The sequence below is a fragment of the Ascaphus truei genome, chromosome 4 (genome assembly GCF_040206685.1).
Source record: "Ascaphus truei isolate aAscTru1 chromosome 4, aAscTru1.hap1, whole genome shotgun sequence".
NCBI lineage: Eukaryota > Metazoa > Chordata > Amphibia > Anura > Ascaphidae > Ascaphus > Ascaphus truei.
In genome coordinates, this window is record NC_134486.1 from 304,750,535 (window position 1) to 304,769,500 (window position 18,966).

An 18,966-nucleotide genomic window follows, 5' to 3' on the forward strand; every position below is an offset into this window, starting at 1 on the left:
ATAATAGATGTGGGAGACCTAATAATTTAGAAAAACTAGTTCCAAATATAAATTACCCAGATCAGAACTATTTTACTACCTTCAGATTATACATTATATCCAAAAGATAATCACCCAATTTTGAATTCCCAGACAACACATGTGAAAATATATGTAGATAGGGGATATATCAGAAAGGCTTGATCACTAAAGTGTATTCAGAATTAATAACATACAGGGATATCTATATGAAAAGATGGGCTCGGGAATTACATTTAGACACAAGGAATGTAGCAGGGTGCCTCCTCGGTTCCCCCCCCCTATCTCCGCTATAGCGGGGAAATGTGCAGAGGTTGCGGCGGCTTTTGGGAGCGGCTTTTGGGAGAGGCTCCCTTTGCAGGTCACTGCCATCTTGAATGTGGTCACGCATGCACAGTACAGTCACGCATGCACAGTGCAGTGTCTTCTGTAGCAGTGGCCATCTGGATGCACCTTGCGCATGCACAAAGAGGCGGAGATTACACCCATGGGCTCAGCAGAGACTACAACACCCAGCAGCCACTGGGGCTGCTATATCAGATGGTCCAGATCAGCAAATAGGGCTGCAGAAATCCCCTGCTCCCTGATATTGTTACATTTACATTGCACATGCTGAGAGCACACCAGTCGGAGCTGGGACACCAGAAGGGTAGGGTGTGCATATGCAGTGTGTCAGTGGCCCCTGCACTAGGCCAGAGACTCCCTTAGGCCCCAGCTAGGCCCTGACTCCCCTGTATAGTTTGTGGCTGCTACAGGGACAGGCCCTAAGACAGGAACACTGCCCCTTAGCCTCACTAGAGTCAGGGACACAGCAGAACACCGTGCAGAAGTTGCGGCCTGTTGTCTGGGACAAGACCACCACCGAAAGGACAGAGACTATCTTCAGTGTGGGACACTCCAACCAGATACCACGCCATCGCGGACAAAGTCACTGGATCAGCGAATCCCATTCTTCATGACTCTTTATAGAGTCAGATTCATCACACCAACCCTGTGGTGTAGTAGCTAGAGAATTGCTACTAGCATATGAAGGGTCATGGGTTTGATTCCTGCATGTGTATTATATAAAATGTATTCACTGTCGGGCTTGTGTCAGATTGTCAGAGAAGGGTTATGTGACCGTCCTCTACAGTCGAAAGTCAAATTGAAAGCCGCGTACGTGGATGCAGCCTGATTAAGCAGGGAGAGGAGAGCGTTGCAGATGCCGGGAAAGTCCTCGCTGATCGTGGTGGCTATTTCACGATCCCGTTTATAACACGATCCCAGTTATAATGCAATCCCAGTTAAAACACGGTCTCCTTATGTGGACCCCGAGCACCGCGTTATAATGGGGTTCAGCTGTATCTACAAATTATAGTTTGCTAAAATTTAAAGATGTAGCAAGACTTATGATTCACAGTTCCGTGTTCACGTGTTCCATGTTCCGACCACAGTGCAGGCATGGGCGATCATACAGAAAACAGAAATTGACCAGGGAAGATTAATTCTGCATGGGCCCCTGCTTCTTAATTAAACCACTGTAGCATTAAACTTGCTGGGCCAGCCACCAGTTTGGAAGAGCTGCACAGAGGAGTCCCGTATTTGTCCTGCCTCTTGCGGATGTAGATGACCCAATATGGATATCTGTCATGGGGGGGCTACTATAAGACATATTTGGTCATCATCATCAAGGGGGCTGGACAGGACAGTTAAATCATTTAAATAATTTTCTGACCCCGTGATGACGTAGATGATCTAATTTGTTCTATAGTTTTCCCCCTTGTGAGGTAGATACCAATTTTTGGGGCAGGGCAGACCACACTAAATTATATACCCCCCTTCAACCACTCTAACACCCCCCACAAAACTATCCCCCCCTTTAGACTAATGCCCAATATCCCTATTAGCCAAATGTGACCCAAAAGTAATATTTCAGTGGCAGACTAAGATACATTAATTTCAATAAAGGGTCGTCCCTGGGGAAAGTACCCCACCCCTCCACAGTAATGGACAATAGTCCAATTTGCCAAAACAGAAAGAAGCTAGCAGAAAAGTACTGATGGAAGATGTAAATGTAAATATGAATTAGTAAGAATGGCATGAGATTGAAGTAGGTATATTGTTTTCCTTCTAGTGTATAGAAGTGCGTTTGGTGATATAATTTGTCGAGAACAGGGGATTGTCTTCATCACACGAGGGCAGCACTATACTATTAATCTGTATTGTGTGCTGTGCTAAATGAAATCTATTTTAAGAAATGTCTTGGTGTCAGACTCACCTTCCTTCATTGGTGAACCAATGTGACAAAAAAAAGGCAGATTGCAGGAATACCCAAGTGAGTGGAGACATGAGGAACAGAGAGATTTTGGCAGGGGCTGGACCTTTAAATCGAGGGACTGGAAGTAAAAGACATGGAGAGACTGTCTGCATTTGTGAAAAGGTCCACTACCGCTTCCAACAACACTTGGGATCCGTGGTACACACGAATGACCCAGACCAATAGAACTACTACATGAATACAGACTTGGAGGTCCAAATAGGAGATGGCAATTGTTTGGGCGAATCAGGACGAGGGGGTGATACACCCGATCCCCCCCCTCCTCCCCCCTCTTTTCTCTCTTTCTCACCTTCTTTCTGTTTCAACTCCATGCCACCCCGATTGACCCCGGAGGAACAGGGGGACGTGGAGTCTCTTTCTTTCAAAATGTTAAAAACTGTATTAGGCCACAAATGACCTGTTTTAGCAAATTTGTTAACAATTACTACTGCCTAATAAAAAAAATTGGTAAAAAAAAAAAAAAAAATCGAGGGACTGGGATAGCTGACAGAGCTGTGTGTTCCACAGCAGATGGTGCCAGCAGTATCCCATGAAGGCCTGACACCCCCAGTGAGTATATGTTACAAGAGTTTTAGACTGTGAGAATCAATACATTAATAGGAGACATGGGATCTAAGGGCTAGATCATCAGAGGTCCATACATTTTTGCCTACTAACGTGGCAATACCTACAGTAATTAGGTAATATCTGTTACAGTTTTCAGCAATTTAACGAGTATCCTCAAAGATAAAGATAAGTAAAAACAACATCCGTTAGCAAAACTAGCATCATTACGTCACCTGAATGAAGGAGATTATCATTGCTGAGATGTTTTAAACAAAACACTGCACATATGCATTAAAAAAATATAATGTGCATTCCAATTAATGCACATGCATTACTGGCGTTACCTAACATAATGCCAATGAGAATAGTGCAATTTCAAATAAATACACATTGCAAACTGAATTACTCAGCACTAGCAGATGGACAGTTCAACTGTTAACATGGTTTAGCAGGCATCCACCTCTGCTGCTGGAATTAGTGCACCAGTTTGGGTTGCAAATAGGATCTTAATATTCTGATCGAAAGTAAGTGGTGGACAATCAAATTATTGGGAGAGTTGTGCTGACGCACCACCACCGCTACAAAACAAAGAAATTAGGGAAGGATCCTCACATGCATCGCAGTCTTGGGGAAAAAAATATATACAGCGTGGCATGCTGAAGAAGCACTGGGTAGACAGCAAGCGCAAGCTTAAGAGCCAGCTATCTGACCAGACGGCCTAAACTAGGAAGACAGGGGGGGATCGCCTGCTCCCCTTCATCTGACCACTATTGAAAAGTGTCTGTGCAACATTATTGCCTCCTCCCAGGTATTGGGACTTTGCTTCCTTGTGGATACTGATTATCTAGAGAGATCTAGTAAGTTAAAATACAGTACATATATTATACACTATATATCAATCTCATGTATACGTCATTTTATATTCAACCTTAAAGATCACTGTATTATTTACAGTGCAGTTACACACACAGATGTTTAGTAGTTCACAAAATAAACTGTATGTGACGTGCTTATATAAATTCCTTCATAAGATTAGAAAACACACATTGAAGTAAGCTACTGTAACAATCAGTGTAAAGTTATTCTTTGTCTATTTCCATATATCTGCTCACTAATCACAATTACTATAGTTTAATCAACAGTTAAAGTCTCCACAATCTCAAAGAGTAAATGTAAAACCTGATAATCATCTGATGATAGGTATCTAAACACCCACAGTACCCAGCAATTATCTCCTAATATTCAACCTCAGTAACCTGCTTATTGTCTTATGGTTCACTGATTCATCTTTTTGCTCTTCATTCTGCTAATAATCACTGCACTGCTTGAGCTATTTATTTATTTATTTATTCCCACAAATTATCTTCCTGTCTAAATGAATTTCAGATGTCTGATGCTTACTATTGCAAACATTTTAGAAATAGTCACTTTTAAAGTACTTAACATATGTTACTTAAATTGCTCTACAGGGTGATAAACCGAAGCATGCCTCAGCTCTCACTCATGTGCATGGGTAAAAGTCTTCTAAAGTTTAGCAACAGTTTGTGGATCAGGGCCTCTCTCTTTTGTCCTGCTACAGCTGTAGCGGCCTTTATTATAAAATGTACCCGGGTACATTTTCGTCATCCCGCATGGTGGACCTGGGATGTTCAGTTGCAGGCTACGAGACGCACCGGAGTAACACCGCAGGGCTCCCTGCTGTGTGAATGCTACTGAAGTCTGCCTACCTGTAATAGACGCGCAGTTAGAGGCTGAATCAGTCACTCTAACTACGCTCCTCTCACAGGCGATCGCGGGGTTTTATTAAATTTCTAATATTGCACTAATGTAGCAGGGGGTTTCCGGAGCTGAACTGCATTGATTTCAGGTCCTACTTCCTGAGTTAGAGCCATGTTATGGGGTGCCATTATCCCCATGTTAAAAACCTGTGGGATCTAAACAAAGCAGAGACATACCGGCACCCCATAACGGGGCCCGTATCTCGGGAAGTATGGGGTCCCTGAGGCTGAAATCAACTTTGTTCAGCTCAGAAGACCCCCTGCTCCCGCACACTAGTATCAAACACCCTCCACCCCCCCCCCCCAAATAAAAAAATCATTACCTTAGCGGATAGCTGCAAAGGTAATGAAGCTGCTTATTTATTGTTTTTATTCATAGTGTGCGTGAGCAGGGGTCTCTGGAGCTGAACAAAGTTGATTTCAGCCTCGGGTACACCCTACTTCCCGAATTACAGGCCCCGTTATGGGGTGCCGGTATCCCCGCCATGTTAAAATCCACGTAGGATGTACTGTAAACAATGCAGAGGGATACCGGCACACCATACCGGGGCCTGTATCTCAGGAAGTAAGGGTACCGAGGCTGAAATAAACTTTGTTCAGCTCAGGATACCCCCTGATCACACACAATAAATAAAAAAAAAAAATTAAGCAGCTTCATTACCTTAGCCGACATGCAATGCCACCTAAGGCAATGAAGGGGTTAAGGCACAATACCATAGCAGATTACATTACAATATATACAGTACTGTACTACCCACCCACTAATATACAACTCACATAGCAGTTACTGAGCCCCTACCAATTTTCCAATTAGTGCAGGTACATTACACCCCAGTGTCAGTCTAGACATCACCCTCCATTGAATGGTAGGTGAATGTGTAAGGCTGACAGAGAGATGTATATGTGTAAGTTGTATTATATTCACACCAGGGAATTTGTACACCCTGTTTACCTTTATAGCAAAGGTAAGTATGATACTGGCTTTAGCCAGATTTTAATTGCACTACTCACATAAGCTCATGCTTTATTTAACCCCTTCAGGGCTTTAACACTTTTTTCACCAGTCCATGGGACAATTGTTACATGTATATACAGTATAGTGTAGGTACCTGCATTAAACGGGTTGCCATGACGTGGCATGCAGGCTTACAAATGCTTTGGCCAAAGGGTTTAACAAAATACCCTTTTTCATGAGAATATTATTTTATCTTAGCCTAATTGGTAGGAGCGCAGGAATCGATCTTTTTATTTTTCTATACATTAATATAAATCAATACCTCCCCCCTCCCCCGCCCAAACACATAGAGTACAGTAATGGGTAAAATAACTATATCCAGATATGGATAATAGATTATTTCCCCATTATTAAACACAATATTAGCAAGCATAAAGTAAATAAATACTTACCAGAGCAATATAAAGGGCTTCCTCCTCTGGATACAGCAGGTCCCTCTGTCCTCCGTTGCCAGAAAGCATACTGTACACACACACATAATAAATACAATCTAATGTCGCCTAACCCCTTAATCACCATAGCGGTTAATAACCACTACAGTAATTAAGGGTTTGACCCACCCTGGCCCGCTACCCACCCTGTACCCATTGATTAGTATAGTGGTACATCATACCCATAAACTGTAATAATATGGGCATGATAAGTCACTATAGCACACAATGGGCACTTAGGGCCTCATGCAGTAAGCGCCAAAAAAGTGCAATCGCCAAGTGTTCCCTATCGGCATGATTTTGCCGACTTTCCCTCGCCTTATGCAAGAAGGCCCGAATCTCTTCCGATGGAAGCCGAAAACACTTGTTCCCACTATGCCGATTAATTGCCGATCAGACACAGGTATATCGGCGAGCATGGCGAGGGCGTGTTATGTTCGCCAATTGAACTTTTTTCTGAATCTGCCGATGCTAGCATTTTTTTTCTTGAGCGGCCCATTTAAATGCAGCGTTTCTTTATATTCATTCTCTGTGTTGTTGCGAGAGAGAGAGAGAGAGACACACACAGAGCTGGGCCATTTGCATATTTGATATTGAGAGAGAGAGTTGCTGTGCATTGTGATTGTTTTGGCCTGTGTTGTTTTGTTTACATCTTGTTGTTCTTGTCAGTTTGTAAGTGTTGAGTGTGATTGTGTTAACATTTCTTTTCTGTTCTTTGTGAGTGCTATAGGTATGTCCGAGAGGCGTGTGAGGAGTGATGCTGGTGTGAGTGGTACTGGTAGTCGTGTGAGTACGTGTCTGAGTGAACGTGGGAGTCAGGGGAGTGGTGTTGCTGTGAGTGCAACTGGTGTTGCTGGGAGTGTGAGTGCTGTTGCTGTGAGTGCGACTGGTGTTGCTGGGAGTGTGAGTGGTGTTGCTGGGAGTGCGATTGCTGTTGCTGGGAGTGCGAGTGCTGTTTCTGGGAGTGCGATTGCTGGTGGTGGTGGGGTGTCTGGTGGTGGTGGTGGTGTGTCTGGTGGTGGTGGGGTGTCTGCTGGTGCATCGGTTTTGGAGGCTCTTCCATTGGAAGGAGAGTCCATTCAGCAGCAGCCATGCTCTGTGGCTGGACGTGGTCGGAAGAAACGTGTGGAGCGGCCACGTAATCCTCGTTTCAATGATGAGGAAAACAGAGTTCTTGTCACAGGGATTTTGGAGCACTATGACAATCTGTATGGGCATTTACTGCACCGACACACTTTATTCGAGCAAATACCCAGTATGTACCTGGCAGATACCTGGAATGCGCCGCTCCTCACCTCTGACAAGCCCCGTTGTGTTTGCCTTCTCAGCCTGGGTTCATGCCTGGCTGACGGGGGGCTGATCTGTTAAATGATAATGATTAGGATTTAATAGGCTGCAATGCTTCGCGTGTCTACCAGATGGCATAAATTCATGAATTGTAATGCAGTATATATATATATATACTGTGCAGTATTGCAGCCAGCGGGAATAAAATGCTTCAATCCCTGCCTGGAAAATAACCCAATGCACTCGGGCAGAAAACAGTCACAAACCTCAATACACCCGGGTATACCCGAATTCGTGGGACTAGCCGAGCTCGAATAAAGTGTGTCGCCAGTGTATTAGGTAAGTCAATGTTTGCATTCATTGTGCATAAACTTTGTCTCGTATCTGATGTCACATTTGCTCATTTAAATCTATTAATCTGTAATATCTATCATTTATTGTTCATTGTTACACACATTATCCTTCATTGTTTACAATGAACATAAGAATAGCTATAACTAAAAAAATTTGGTTCATTGAAAACTGACGCAAGTTTCCTTAGCTTTGTATGTCTCCACGTAAATGTAATCGTCATGTGCCACCCATATTCAACCTAAACAAGCATGTTATGTATCTTTTTCAACAGTTAGCAGAATTTATCTTGACTCGTCATTAATTTACATATCAACTTAACATTATTTTTATGTATTTCAAGGACGGACTAGTTCAGCCGTGAAGAAAGAAATGTGGGATCAAATCCAATTGTCTGTGTCTGCATGTGGGAATCATGTCAGAGACCGCACCAATTGTAGAAAGAGATTTGATGATATCAAGGCAACGTTAAAAAAAAAAATCCAAGCACAACGGATGCATGCTTCTGGCACTGGAGGTGGGCTGCCATCAGCAGCTCTAATGCTAACTCCATTGGAGGAGCAGCTGCGTGACAAATTTCTTCCGGTCGTCGTGGAGGGTTTGCCAGGGGATAGAGATATCGGTATTTACCCAGAACAATTCCCACCAGGTGAGAAATCTTACTGTACTACACGTGTCATTTCAAAAGTAATATATAAATTTGTGTCAAAAATGGAACATTTTCTTTTTTTTAATTTTATATTCTCTCTCTCTTTCTAGCTCTATATCTATATATCTCTCTCTCTTTATATATATATATATATATATATATATATATATATATATATATATATATATATATATATTTATATATACAGTGTTCGACAAATCACCCAAAAATCTACTCGCCCAACCAAAAAATCTACTCGCCACCTAGTCCCGCCCCTAACCCCGCCCCTAACCCCGCCCCCAACCCCGCCCCCAACCCCGCTTTAAAATAAAATATATAAATAAAATACATTTAATAAATTCCTAGTCAGAACAACATTCGTTTTTGACAAATGTATTTATTACATTATACTACAATTAGTCCTTGTTACTTGTGTATGTGTGTGTGTGTAAGTGTGTAAGTGTGTAAATGTCGGATCTAGAAATAAAAGCCACATTTGAATGACTAGTTTCCTTAACCACTTAACCAGTGTCTGGACGTCCCCGCTTCACAATATCTAAAGCAGCAATCCCTCCTGGGATCTTACCTGATCCGCAGTCCCTCAATGTCCAGGTACCTCATTCCCGCAATGTTATAAGTTGGAGGGGATGTGTTCCCTACCTGTCTTCTGGGTTAGGGGGGGGTTCTGATATCTTCTGTGTGAAGCTTGAGTCAGATCTGGAAGAAAGCAGTATAGGTTATTTTGGTGTAGTATAGGACAGTTAAGATATATAGGGTAAATAAGATATCCAGATACAAAGAGGGGGAGAGAGAGAGAGAGGGGGAGAGAGAGAGAGAGAGAGAGGGGGAGAGAGAGAGAGAGAGAGAGAGAGGGTGGGGGAGAGAGGGAGAGAAAGAAAGAGAGAGGGGAGAGAAAGAGAGAGGGGAGAGAAAGAGAGAGGGAGAGAGAGAGGGGGAGAGAAGGAGAGGGAGAGAAAGAAAGAGAGAGGGAGAGAAAGAAAGAGAGAGGGAGAGAGAGGGAGAGAAAGAGAGACCAGAGAGAGGGGAGACCAGAGAGGGGAGACGGGGGAGACCAGAGAGAGGGGAGACGGGGGGAGACAAGAGAGAGGGGAGACGGGGGAGACCAGAGAGAGGGGAGACGGGGGAGACCAGAAAAAGGGGAGACGGGGGAGACCAGAGAGAGGGGAGACGGGGGAGACCAGAGAGAGGGGAGACGGGGGAGACCAGAGAAAGAGGGGTGACTGACTGACCGGGGCAGGGGTGACTGACTGACCAGGGCAGGGGTGACTGACTGACTGACCGGGGCAGGGGTGACTGACTGACTGACCGGGGCAGGGGTGACTGACCGGGGCAGGGGTGGGTGACTGACCGGGGCAGGGGTGGATGATTGATTGGGGGGGTACCTCTGGTGTCACACATACTCCCATACACATTCTCCCATATATAAAAACCCACACACCCACATATACACACACACACCCACATATACACACACACACTCCCACATATACACACACACACTCCCACATATACACACACACACTCCCACATATACACACACACACTCTCACATATACACACACACACACACCCACATATACACACACACACTCCCACATATACACACACACACACTCCCACATATACACACACACACTCCCACATATATACACACACTCCCACATATATACACACACTCCCACATATATACACACACTCCCACATACACATATATACACACCCCACCCATATATACACACACACACACAGACCCATATCTACACAAACACACACACACACACACACACACACACACACACACACACACTCTCCCATATACACACACACATTCTCCCATGCCCATACACACTCACTCTCTACACACCTTTTGGAAAGGCCGCGACCAGCACCAGCACCACCACACTCCCCCCCCCCCCAGCCCATCTCCTGCTCCGCGGGGACATGAGGGGGCATCCCCGCTCCCATCACCCGGCGCGCTCCCTGACGCGGGACCGGGGGGAAGCGGGGGGGGAAGCGGGGACATGAGGGGGCATCCCCCGCTCCCATCACCCGGCGCGCTCCCTGACGCGGGACCGGGGGGAAGTGGGGGGGAAGCGGGTACATTGAGGGGGCATCCCCCGCTCCCATCACCCGGCGCGCTCCCTGACGCGGGACCGGGGGGAAGCGGGGGGGAAGCGGGGACATGAGGGGGCATCCCCCGCACCCATCATCCGGCGCGCTCCCTGACGCGGGACCGGAGGGACACGGGGGAAGCGGGGACATGAGGGGCATCCCCCGCTCCCATCACCCGCCACGCTCTCTGACACGGGACCGGGGGGAAGCGGGGACATGAGGGGGCATCCCCCGCTGCGCTCTCTGACACGGGACCGGGGGTAAGCGGGGGGGGGAAGCAGGGACATGAGGGGGCATCCCCCGCTCCCATCACCCGCCGCACTCTCTGATACGGGACCGGGGGGAAGCGGGGGGGGGAAGTGCCAGGGAGGGGAGGGAGGTGGGGGAAGGCACAGATAATACTTACTGTGTCCTCCATCCTCCATGGGGAAAAGAATAGCTGCTCGTTGGGGGCGGGCTCATATAGAGCCTGGCCACACGCCCACAAAGCCTGGGAGCGCGCGCCAATCAGCAGTCAGGTAGGGGGAGTTTTTTTTTTTTTCAGCCAGCGTGAGCAGGGAAATTTAGCGCGAGCAGGGAAAATTTAAAAAAACAAAACACGTGTGCTGCTTGGGCCAATAGTTACACGCCCAGGGGTTAAATTCACCCGCCCCGGGCGTGTAAATGTATAGGATTGTCGAACACTGTATATATATATATATATATATATATATATGTATATATATATATATCATCTTGGTGATGATAAATCATAAATAAATAGATATAATATGCATATATTATATGTGTATGCTCATTTGCATGTATTGTCTGCAATCCTCGCTTACACCATTAATACCCAGCACACAGCAGTTGAACTGCAGGAACGGATTATGTGTAATCATATTATAAATATCACACAGTGCCACCTTTTACTTAATTAAACATTATAAATCTATCCCCTCTAGGTTTACGCTTCCACTATGGTCAGAGCTTTTAGCACACACAGGGTTAACATGCATACCCACTAAACACACCGACAGTCATCGTTTGTCACATTAATGTGTGTAATCTCAGTCTTCTTAGTTCTATTGTGTATGTGTAAAACAAACTATACTTCCATATTTGATGTATGTGTCTATTATATACATATAATATGTGTCGATGTATATAACACCTCCAAACAGGCCCTTACTGCATAAGAAAGTGTTGCCTGCAATATGTAGATGTTAAAGGCGAACATTAAAAACTTTCACGCAGACATTACATTATTGTTTCATAATTTTATTTTTTTGCTTGATGTTGCCTCATGTGAGCTGAAAAACCAACATGTACCCTATATAATTAAATTGTGTTAACATATAGTTACATTAATATACTCATTACGATCAAGTATCTGTGTGTGAAAACAGCTTCAACTCATATGTAATCATAGCATAGAGTGAACAGAGGGGGGGGGGGGGGAAGAGCCAGCTCATGGGGTCATGTTGAGGTGAAGTATTGGGGGAGGGTTACAGGTGTTAGAAGCTGACAATGTGAACTAAAGTTCATGACCGTCATTTAAAATGCTAATTATATGTCAACTTGTACAATATTTACACTATAGATTAAAATTTTCGTTAGTTATTAGTGTTTTAAATATCTATTGTAAACTTAGTGATATCCGAGCTTCTCACAACCGCAGCATCAATGAGCGACACACTGCATGTGGTGCTAAGTGTAACACAGATGACGCAATACCCATAGTTAACCAAAATATTCATACTCATTTATCCGACAAATTCAACGATGTTAATCAATTATGTGCAGAATTGTAAGAATACCGTATTGATTTCATTTATGGCTTAATGTCACTTATTCTGCCTCTCATAATACATAACATATGCAGTGTATGTTGAACAGGCCAGGGATTTTTAATACCCATCCCTTCATACATATCTGCATGAACATTGTCTTTATTGAAAATAATGTATTTTCATAATGTTACCATGTACACTTGTGTTATGATGGATCATCTACAGATGGAGCTAAGCATATCATTGTTGTATCCTGAAATAATGCAGATACTTTAACATCAGGACTCCCACTACAGATAGTGTCATTTGTATATAATGCAGAAATTAATCTAGTGCTGTTTATCTTCTCTATAGTTGCTCCGCAAGCTCCTGTGTCACCTGTGGCACCTCTGCCATACCATATGTCCTCACCTGCAACCTCAATGTCATCATCAAGAATGGAAGGTGAGTGTTACATGTGATGAACTTATGAATAGTTAATGACACAGACGAGATGTACGGTTTCATGACACAACATGTATTGTGTGAGTTTTCCAAGTAGAACCTAGGAGGTGTGATGTAACAACAATATTCCATTCAATCATCATTCACACTGAGTCGAGACGTTATAGTGTGAATTAATTTTTTGCTTTTATTTAGCATCAATTATACATAATATGTCAACATGTAATGTCTTCCACTATGAGAGCACCTATAATTATGGCATAAAACAATGTTCATGTGACATATGAGTTGATGAATCATGTTTTTTATTTTTAGAACAAGATATTTCCGCTCAGGGACAAATGGACTCAAGTGAACATGAACTTGTAGACACTCCTGGATTAAACCAGCATTCAAGTCGTCCTGCTCGTGACACTTTCGCAGAAATTGCAGCTTCGGAACAACGAATCTTGGATGAAGACAATCGTCGCCATTCTGAAATTATGTCACTGCATGAAAGGATGAATGAAAAGATGATATCAGAAATGACACAAATAAAAAATGTCATCATACAAATTCCTAAAGAGCTCCAAAATCTCAACAACACATTACAAGCACTAGTTCTGAATGTAAGCCAAGCCACTCAGTTGATGAGTACAGCAAGAGAGCACCAATTCCATTTTAACCCATCAGAGGATGGATCTTTACATGGTGCTAGTTTTTCACCAGACCCATCTGTCCTTCATTAACCACTTCAGGATGTTTCAGGTACACTTGCTGGAACTTCTGTGCAGATCCCTGTCAACATACTGTAGAAGCGTTGACATCATCTGTTCCAAATATTGAACCGACACCTACAAATGAGACATGCAAAAGAAAGATTGGTCAACAATTAGAAATAATCAGCTTTTGGAAGAAGAAAAAACACAAACACAAGAAACAGCTCCAGCAGTGTTTCAATGTATCTCCATTCCTGAAGCAGTGCAACAGGCCCCAACAAGTGCCCCTGACCCACTGCCACAGGCCCCAACAAGTGCCCCTGACCCACTGCCACAGGCCACATCAAGTGCCCCTAAGCCAGTGCAACAGGCCCCAACAAGTGCCCCTAAGCCAGTGCAACAGGCCCCAACAAGTGCCCCTGACCCACTGCCACAGGCCCCAACAAGTCCCCTGACCCACTGCCACAGGCCCCAACAAGTGCCCCTGACCCACTGCCACAGGCCCCAACAAGTGCCCCTGACCCACTGCCTCAGGCCCCAACAAGTGCCCCTGACCCACTGCCACAGGCACCAACAAGTGCCCCAGAAACAGTGCCACAGGCCTCAACAAGTGCCCCAGAAACAGTGCAACAGGCCTCAACAAGTGCCCCTCAACTGCCACAGGCTCCACCAAGTGCAACAGTTAGGCTTAGAGTACTTGGCACATGGAGAAGGAAACCACAACAGCCAACAAGCAGGCCTGTGACTCGCTCTCAAAAAGCAAAAAATAAATAAATGACAATCTACACTAAATTCTTTTGTGTTGTTCTGTTGTTTTATGCATACTCTTTCATGCATAGTGTATGTGTGATCATGTATAGATGGTAGCAAATATATATATACACACACACACACACACACACACACACACACACACACACACACACACACACACACACACACACACACACACACACACACACACACACACACACACACACACACACACACACACAGTATGTAACTATCTCTCTCTGTCTATATAGATGTGTGTGTATGTGTGTATATGTATATATATATATATATATATATATATATAAATATATATATACAGTATATATATATATATTTATATATATAAATGTAACGGTATTTCTGGCCCGGCCTGACCCACCCAATCTCACATTGGCCCCTGTGGTCTAACCGGACCCCATTACAGTGTAGATATGCCTGATGGTGCACCTGTTGGCTACAGGACTCCTGAGTCTCCCGCATGATGGTGTGTGGGGAGGACCCGTCAGACAGGCAGCTGAGGTAGTGTGCTGAGTCTCACCTAGTTCCAGTGCAGCGCCTCCACCTCACCAGGGTCCCTGCGTCCGCATGGGGATGATCCTGGCGAGGAACTCCTCGGTGGTGCAACCTCCTGTGCAATCATTGGACTCTCACACACAGGGGTTTCTCTGATCAGCTCCATCTTTATTGTCACGGTGGGCATAGCTGCCCTCCACAATGGGTATATTCAGCCAATCATCTCGCCCGTGCTCCCTTTAGATAGGTATATCACCTAGATCAGGGATTCACTTATTCCCGCAGGAATCACTGTCCTGTGCCAGGTCCCTGGACACAGCCTCCCATGGAGTTACTATAACATAACTGACACTCTGATAGAACTTGAACTCCTTCCTCAGCTCTGACAAGAGCTGGAACTCCTTCCTCCTCTCAGCAGAACTAACTTTTAAACACAGTGCTGTGCCTTATGTAAGCTTCTGAGGCTGACACACCTCTGACATCACTAACCATGGAGTCAGAGCATGTGACCAGTCCCAGCCATACACAGGGCACCCCACCAGGGTGTGAGGGGAAACCTCCATAATTACTGCTGGCATGCCCACACTTACCAGGCCTTACTGCCAACAGGAGAGATGACTGTAGGCATTTTACATGACCGCTACATTCTCCCCCTGGTGAATCCCATCGTCCTCGCTGGGACCTAAATTTGTATACCTCTTTCCAGGAAGCACTGTAACGGAAAACATAATTAACATCACACAAATTTCCTCATAATGCAGTACACATGAATACAGTCATCCGCCAAGCCCGCCCCGACCAGCAGCCACAGACCCGCGTGATGCGTTAGTACCCCCTAAAAATAGTGATCTGGGTCGGGTTTCCTCACCTCCCTGTTACCCATATCCAGGACCGTGACATAATAATGCCTAGGCGATCCTCTCTCTGGCACATAGGTCACCCTATGTTTATGAACATTTCTCCCTATGCTCCACACTCGCATCAGGGTGTCTATCCTTTCTTCCGCCTTCTTACCTACAATGGCGCTCCCCCTATTGACTAAATACAGCTCTATAGTTTCTTGGAGCCACGTTTCCCTATTATCCTCAATTTCATCCATCAGGGGCTCCGGAACATAGGGATACTCCAACCCATGGGATTTTTTATATTTGACTATTATAGCCCTCTCCGCCCTACTGACCCTGGTCAGATCAGCATTACCTGCCCTCCCAGGTAACACCCATGATAGGGTCTCATCAGGATCGACTGGATCTGACAGTGTGTCAGGACCCATGGGCGCTATGTCTCTACGCTCCAGTTGGAACCACCTCTCCTGTAATTCCCTGTCCCTCTGCTCGGGTGTAAACTCTCCCTCTTTCCACCAGAAATCCACTACATCCTCCCGCCGGATGAGGAACCGAGTACGGTCCATCCATGCGGAGTACCCCTCAAATAGTGGAGCCCACCACCGGGTCTCCTTAAAGGGATTAGGCCCTGGTTCCCGGTCGTCATCAAATGAAAATACCCCTGACGACCTTGTGGATCGCGAGTTGAACCACCTCGAGGACCCCGGAGCCTTTACTGCCGGTTGGGGTGCTGTATCCGCCACCCTCAATTCTCCCCCTCCCCGTGAATCGCCTTCCGTAGCTCCACTGAGCTGCCTCTCCCCAGTCCGTTTTTCCTCCCCCCCCAAAGGTATGTCCACAAGTTCCAAGCTGGGCGGTGAACCCGGTGACCGTGTGATAGGGGTAGGGGCATTAGCTAGGGCATGGGGTTGGGTATAGGGGCATGGAACAGGACCCCACTGGGTTATTACCCGCTCTTGACTGTCCGTGGACCGGTCCAAGGAAGATGTCTCCTCGCCCTCATCAGTCCTGAAACCGTCTCTCCATTTTCTGGGCAATACGAGCGGTCGGGGACCTTCCCCCAATCGCCGAAGCGTCGCTGCTTCCCCTTCCTGGGTTCCGCCGTCGCCACCGGAAGTGACGTCCTCCCCGGAACCGGAAGCGTCGCCATCTTGCGTGGGACCCCCATGCGGGATCTCTTCTTCCACGACGACATCCGGTTGCTCCGCCGTCGCCACCGGAAGTGATGCCGTTCCTCCACGTGCGCCTGAGGCCTGGCGCGGCCCTTCCAGCTCTATGCCGTCTGCTGCAACCAGGTAAGTAATAGCGCTGCTTGGCTTACCCGTCCGCAGGGGTGTAGGCGTCTCTCTCCCATCTCCGCCATGTCCTGGGGTGGCAGGACTCCGTCGGTCGGATCGCCGATCTGCGGGGGACGTCCGGTCACTCACCCCACGGGGCGTCGTTCTCCCCGTCTGTCTTTTCCGCTCCGTTTTTGCTACCGCCAGCTCACGGAGGTCCTCATCAGAGTAGTCCCCTCGCCCCGACCTAGGGGTCTCGGGGTGGGGTGAAAGTCTCTTTGCCCCTGTCGCGGGGTTTAATCCAGCCGCCTCAATGGCCAGTGACCCAGCCGACTTGACCGGCTCCAGTCCCCTGTCTCCGGGACTCGCGCGGTTGATCCTCAGCGCGCCCGGGGACTCAGCAGAGCGCCGTGTCACATCCACTGGGGGGTCAGCAGGCTGTATTGGGATGAACGTGGGCATATGCCACAGATACAAAGTCCCTAAATGAGGGCAACGTGCCACCGTATTCACAGTACCTCCGGGCAGCCCGCATTGTAGGCAGAGCCCGACCACCGTCTCTGTATTGGCCACCCTCACCACCAGCACCCCGCCGGGCACTGAGTAGGGCTGGGTGGAGACCATAGTGCCCACAGTGGAGGAGCAGGCCATTCTTTGTACAGGAGTCACTTCCTGTACAGGTCTCTCCTTCTCTGTGGTTCCTCGCAACTGACTGGTGGAAGTTGCTGGATCCGCCACTCCCTGCTTCGGCTCCTCCCTTCTCTGACAGAGTTGGAACCCGCCCCCAGGGGTTGCAATAATGGGCGGGTCCCACAGGGGAATATCATGCCCCTTAATTAAGGCCGCACCTCTCTCAGTCCTGGTGGGCGCGGTCTGCGTTTTCGCGCCAATTTCCCCACAAGGGTGGGGGTCTTTTCCCGCGGCTAGTTCCCGCCTTCTCCTGGCAGCCGCCCTCTGTGCAAGATAACCATCCTTTTTGCACGGCTCTTCCACGGCCGGAACTACTTTTTGTAGTGGCGCCGTCTGGATATCAGTCCCTGGGCCCAGTGGTTGCATCCCCACAGGCCATAGTTGGAAGTCACTCCCCCTGGTAGAAATCAGGGGAGGGTCCCATAAACTCAACGGTTGACTCAGCACAGGGGCTGAATTAGTCACTGTCCATCCCGGCGCGGCCATAGCTTTCGCGCCATGCCCCCCTTCAGGGCGGGGCTCTGCTGTTCGCGCCATTCCCGGCCAGCTCTGTGCAAGTCCTGCAGCAGCCATTTTTTTCTGCGCCTGGCCCATGCGGTTTCCCTAGCAAGCGGGAACCGCCATTTTGGTTGGTTTTGGCGCCCAAAAAGTCCATTCGTTCGCTCTCCTCGTGGGGTTCTCCCCCAATTATAACAATTTCTTCACACTCTTCAAGGGTGGCCCCTCGCTGTCCCAGACAGGATAAAAACGGGGCAGCCACGGCCTTCGCTCCGCTCCAGAGCAGATTCGTTAATGATAATTCAGCGACAGTCTGCTCTTCAGTGGGTTGCACGCCACGGGTGCCCTCCCCATCAGCCTCTGTCCGCCATTTCATGTTCTCCGCACCACGCGGATCCTCCACTCTCTCGTAACAGTTGTCGTACATGGGGCTCCACTCTGCGGGGCAGCCACCACACCGGTACAATAAAGATTAGCTTCAGATGCACCACCACATGTGTACCTTATCTAGGTTTGACTCAGTGTTGCACTACCTCAGGCTAGGCTCACTCTCTCAGTGTCTGCTGTGGCTCCTTCCTCCCAGTCTGTGCTCCCTACGGTGAGTGTCTGGAATGGGCTAGGTACTCTGGCTTTTGCCATGCAGTACTTGGGGCGTCTACCTGTCTTGGTCAGCCTAGCGCAGACCCTCTCCAGGACTCCTGACCAAGTTAACAGGCTATCCCTTCTGGCATCCTACCAACTAGCACTGCCTCAAGGTGACTCGGTCAGCTATAGCCCCGCTCCAAACCCCTCACTCCTTTCAGGCCCCTAGGTTGTCCCTGCGAACTGACAATATCCCGTCAGCCCCCTGACCACCCCTAGGTCCGTCCCTACGCAGCACAAAGTGGCAGCAGACACTCTCCCTGTTTCCAAGTGACCTAGCTAAAA

The 18,966-nt window shown here is 47.1% G+C and overlaps 1 protein-coding gene across 1 annotated transcript in view; it reads left to right on the forward strand.

Annotated features, from left to right (window-relative positions):
- Positions 1–14,217, forward strand: part of LOC142492104 (uncharacterized) — a 28,467-nt gene extending 14,250 nt beyond the window's left edge. Inside the window, exons 4-6 of the mRNA XM_075594805.1 lie at positions 8,087–8,392; positions 12,655–12,744; positions 13,060–14,217. Coding sequence (XP_075450920.1) covers positions 8,087–8,392; positions 12,655–12,744; positions 13,060–13,472 — 809 coding nt within the window. The 3' untranslated portion in view covers positions 13,473–14,217. The remainder of the gene's footprint in view (positions 1–8,086; positions 8,393–12,654; positions 12,745–13,059) is intronic.
- Positions 14,218–18,966: the final 4,749 nt, after the last annotated feature.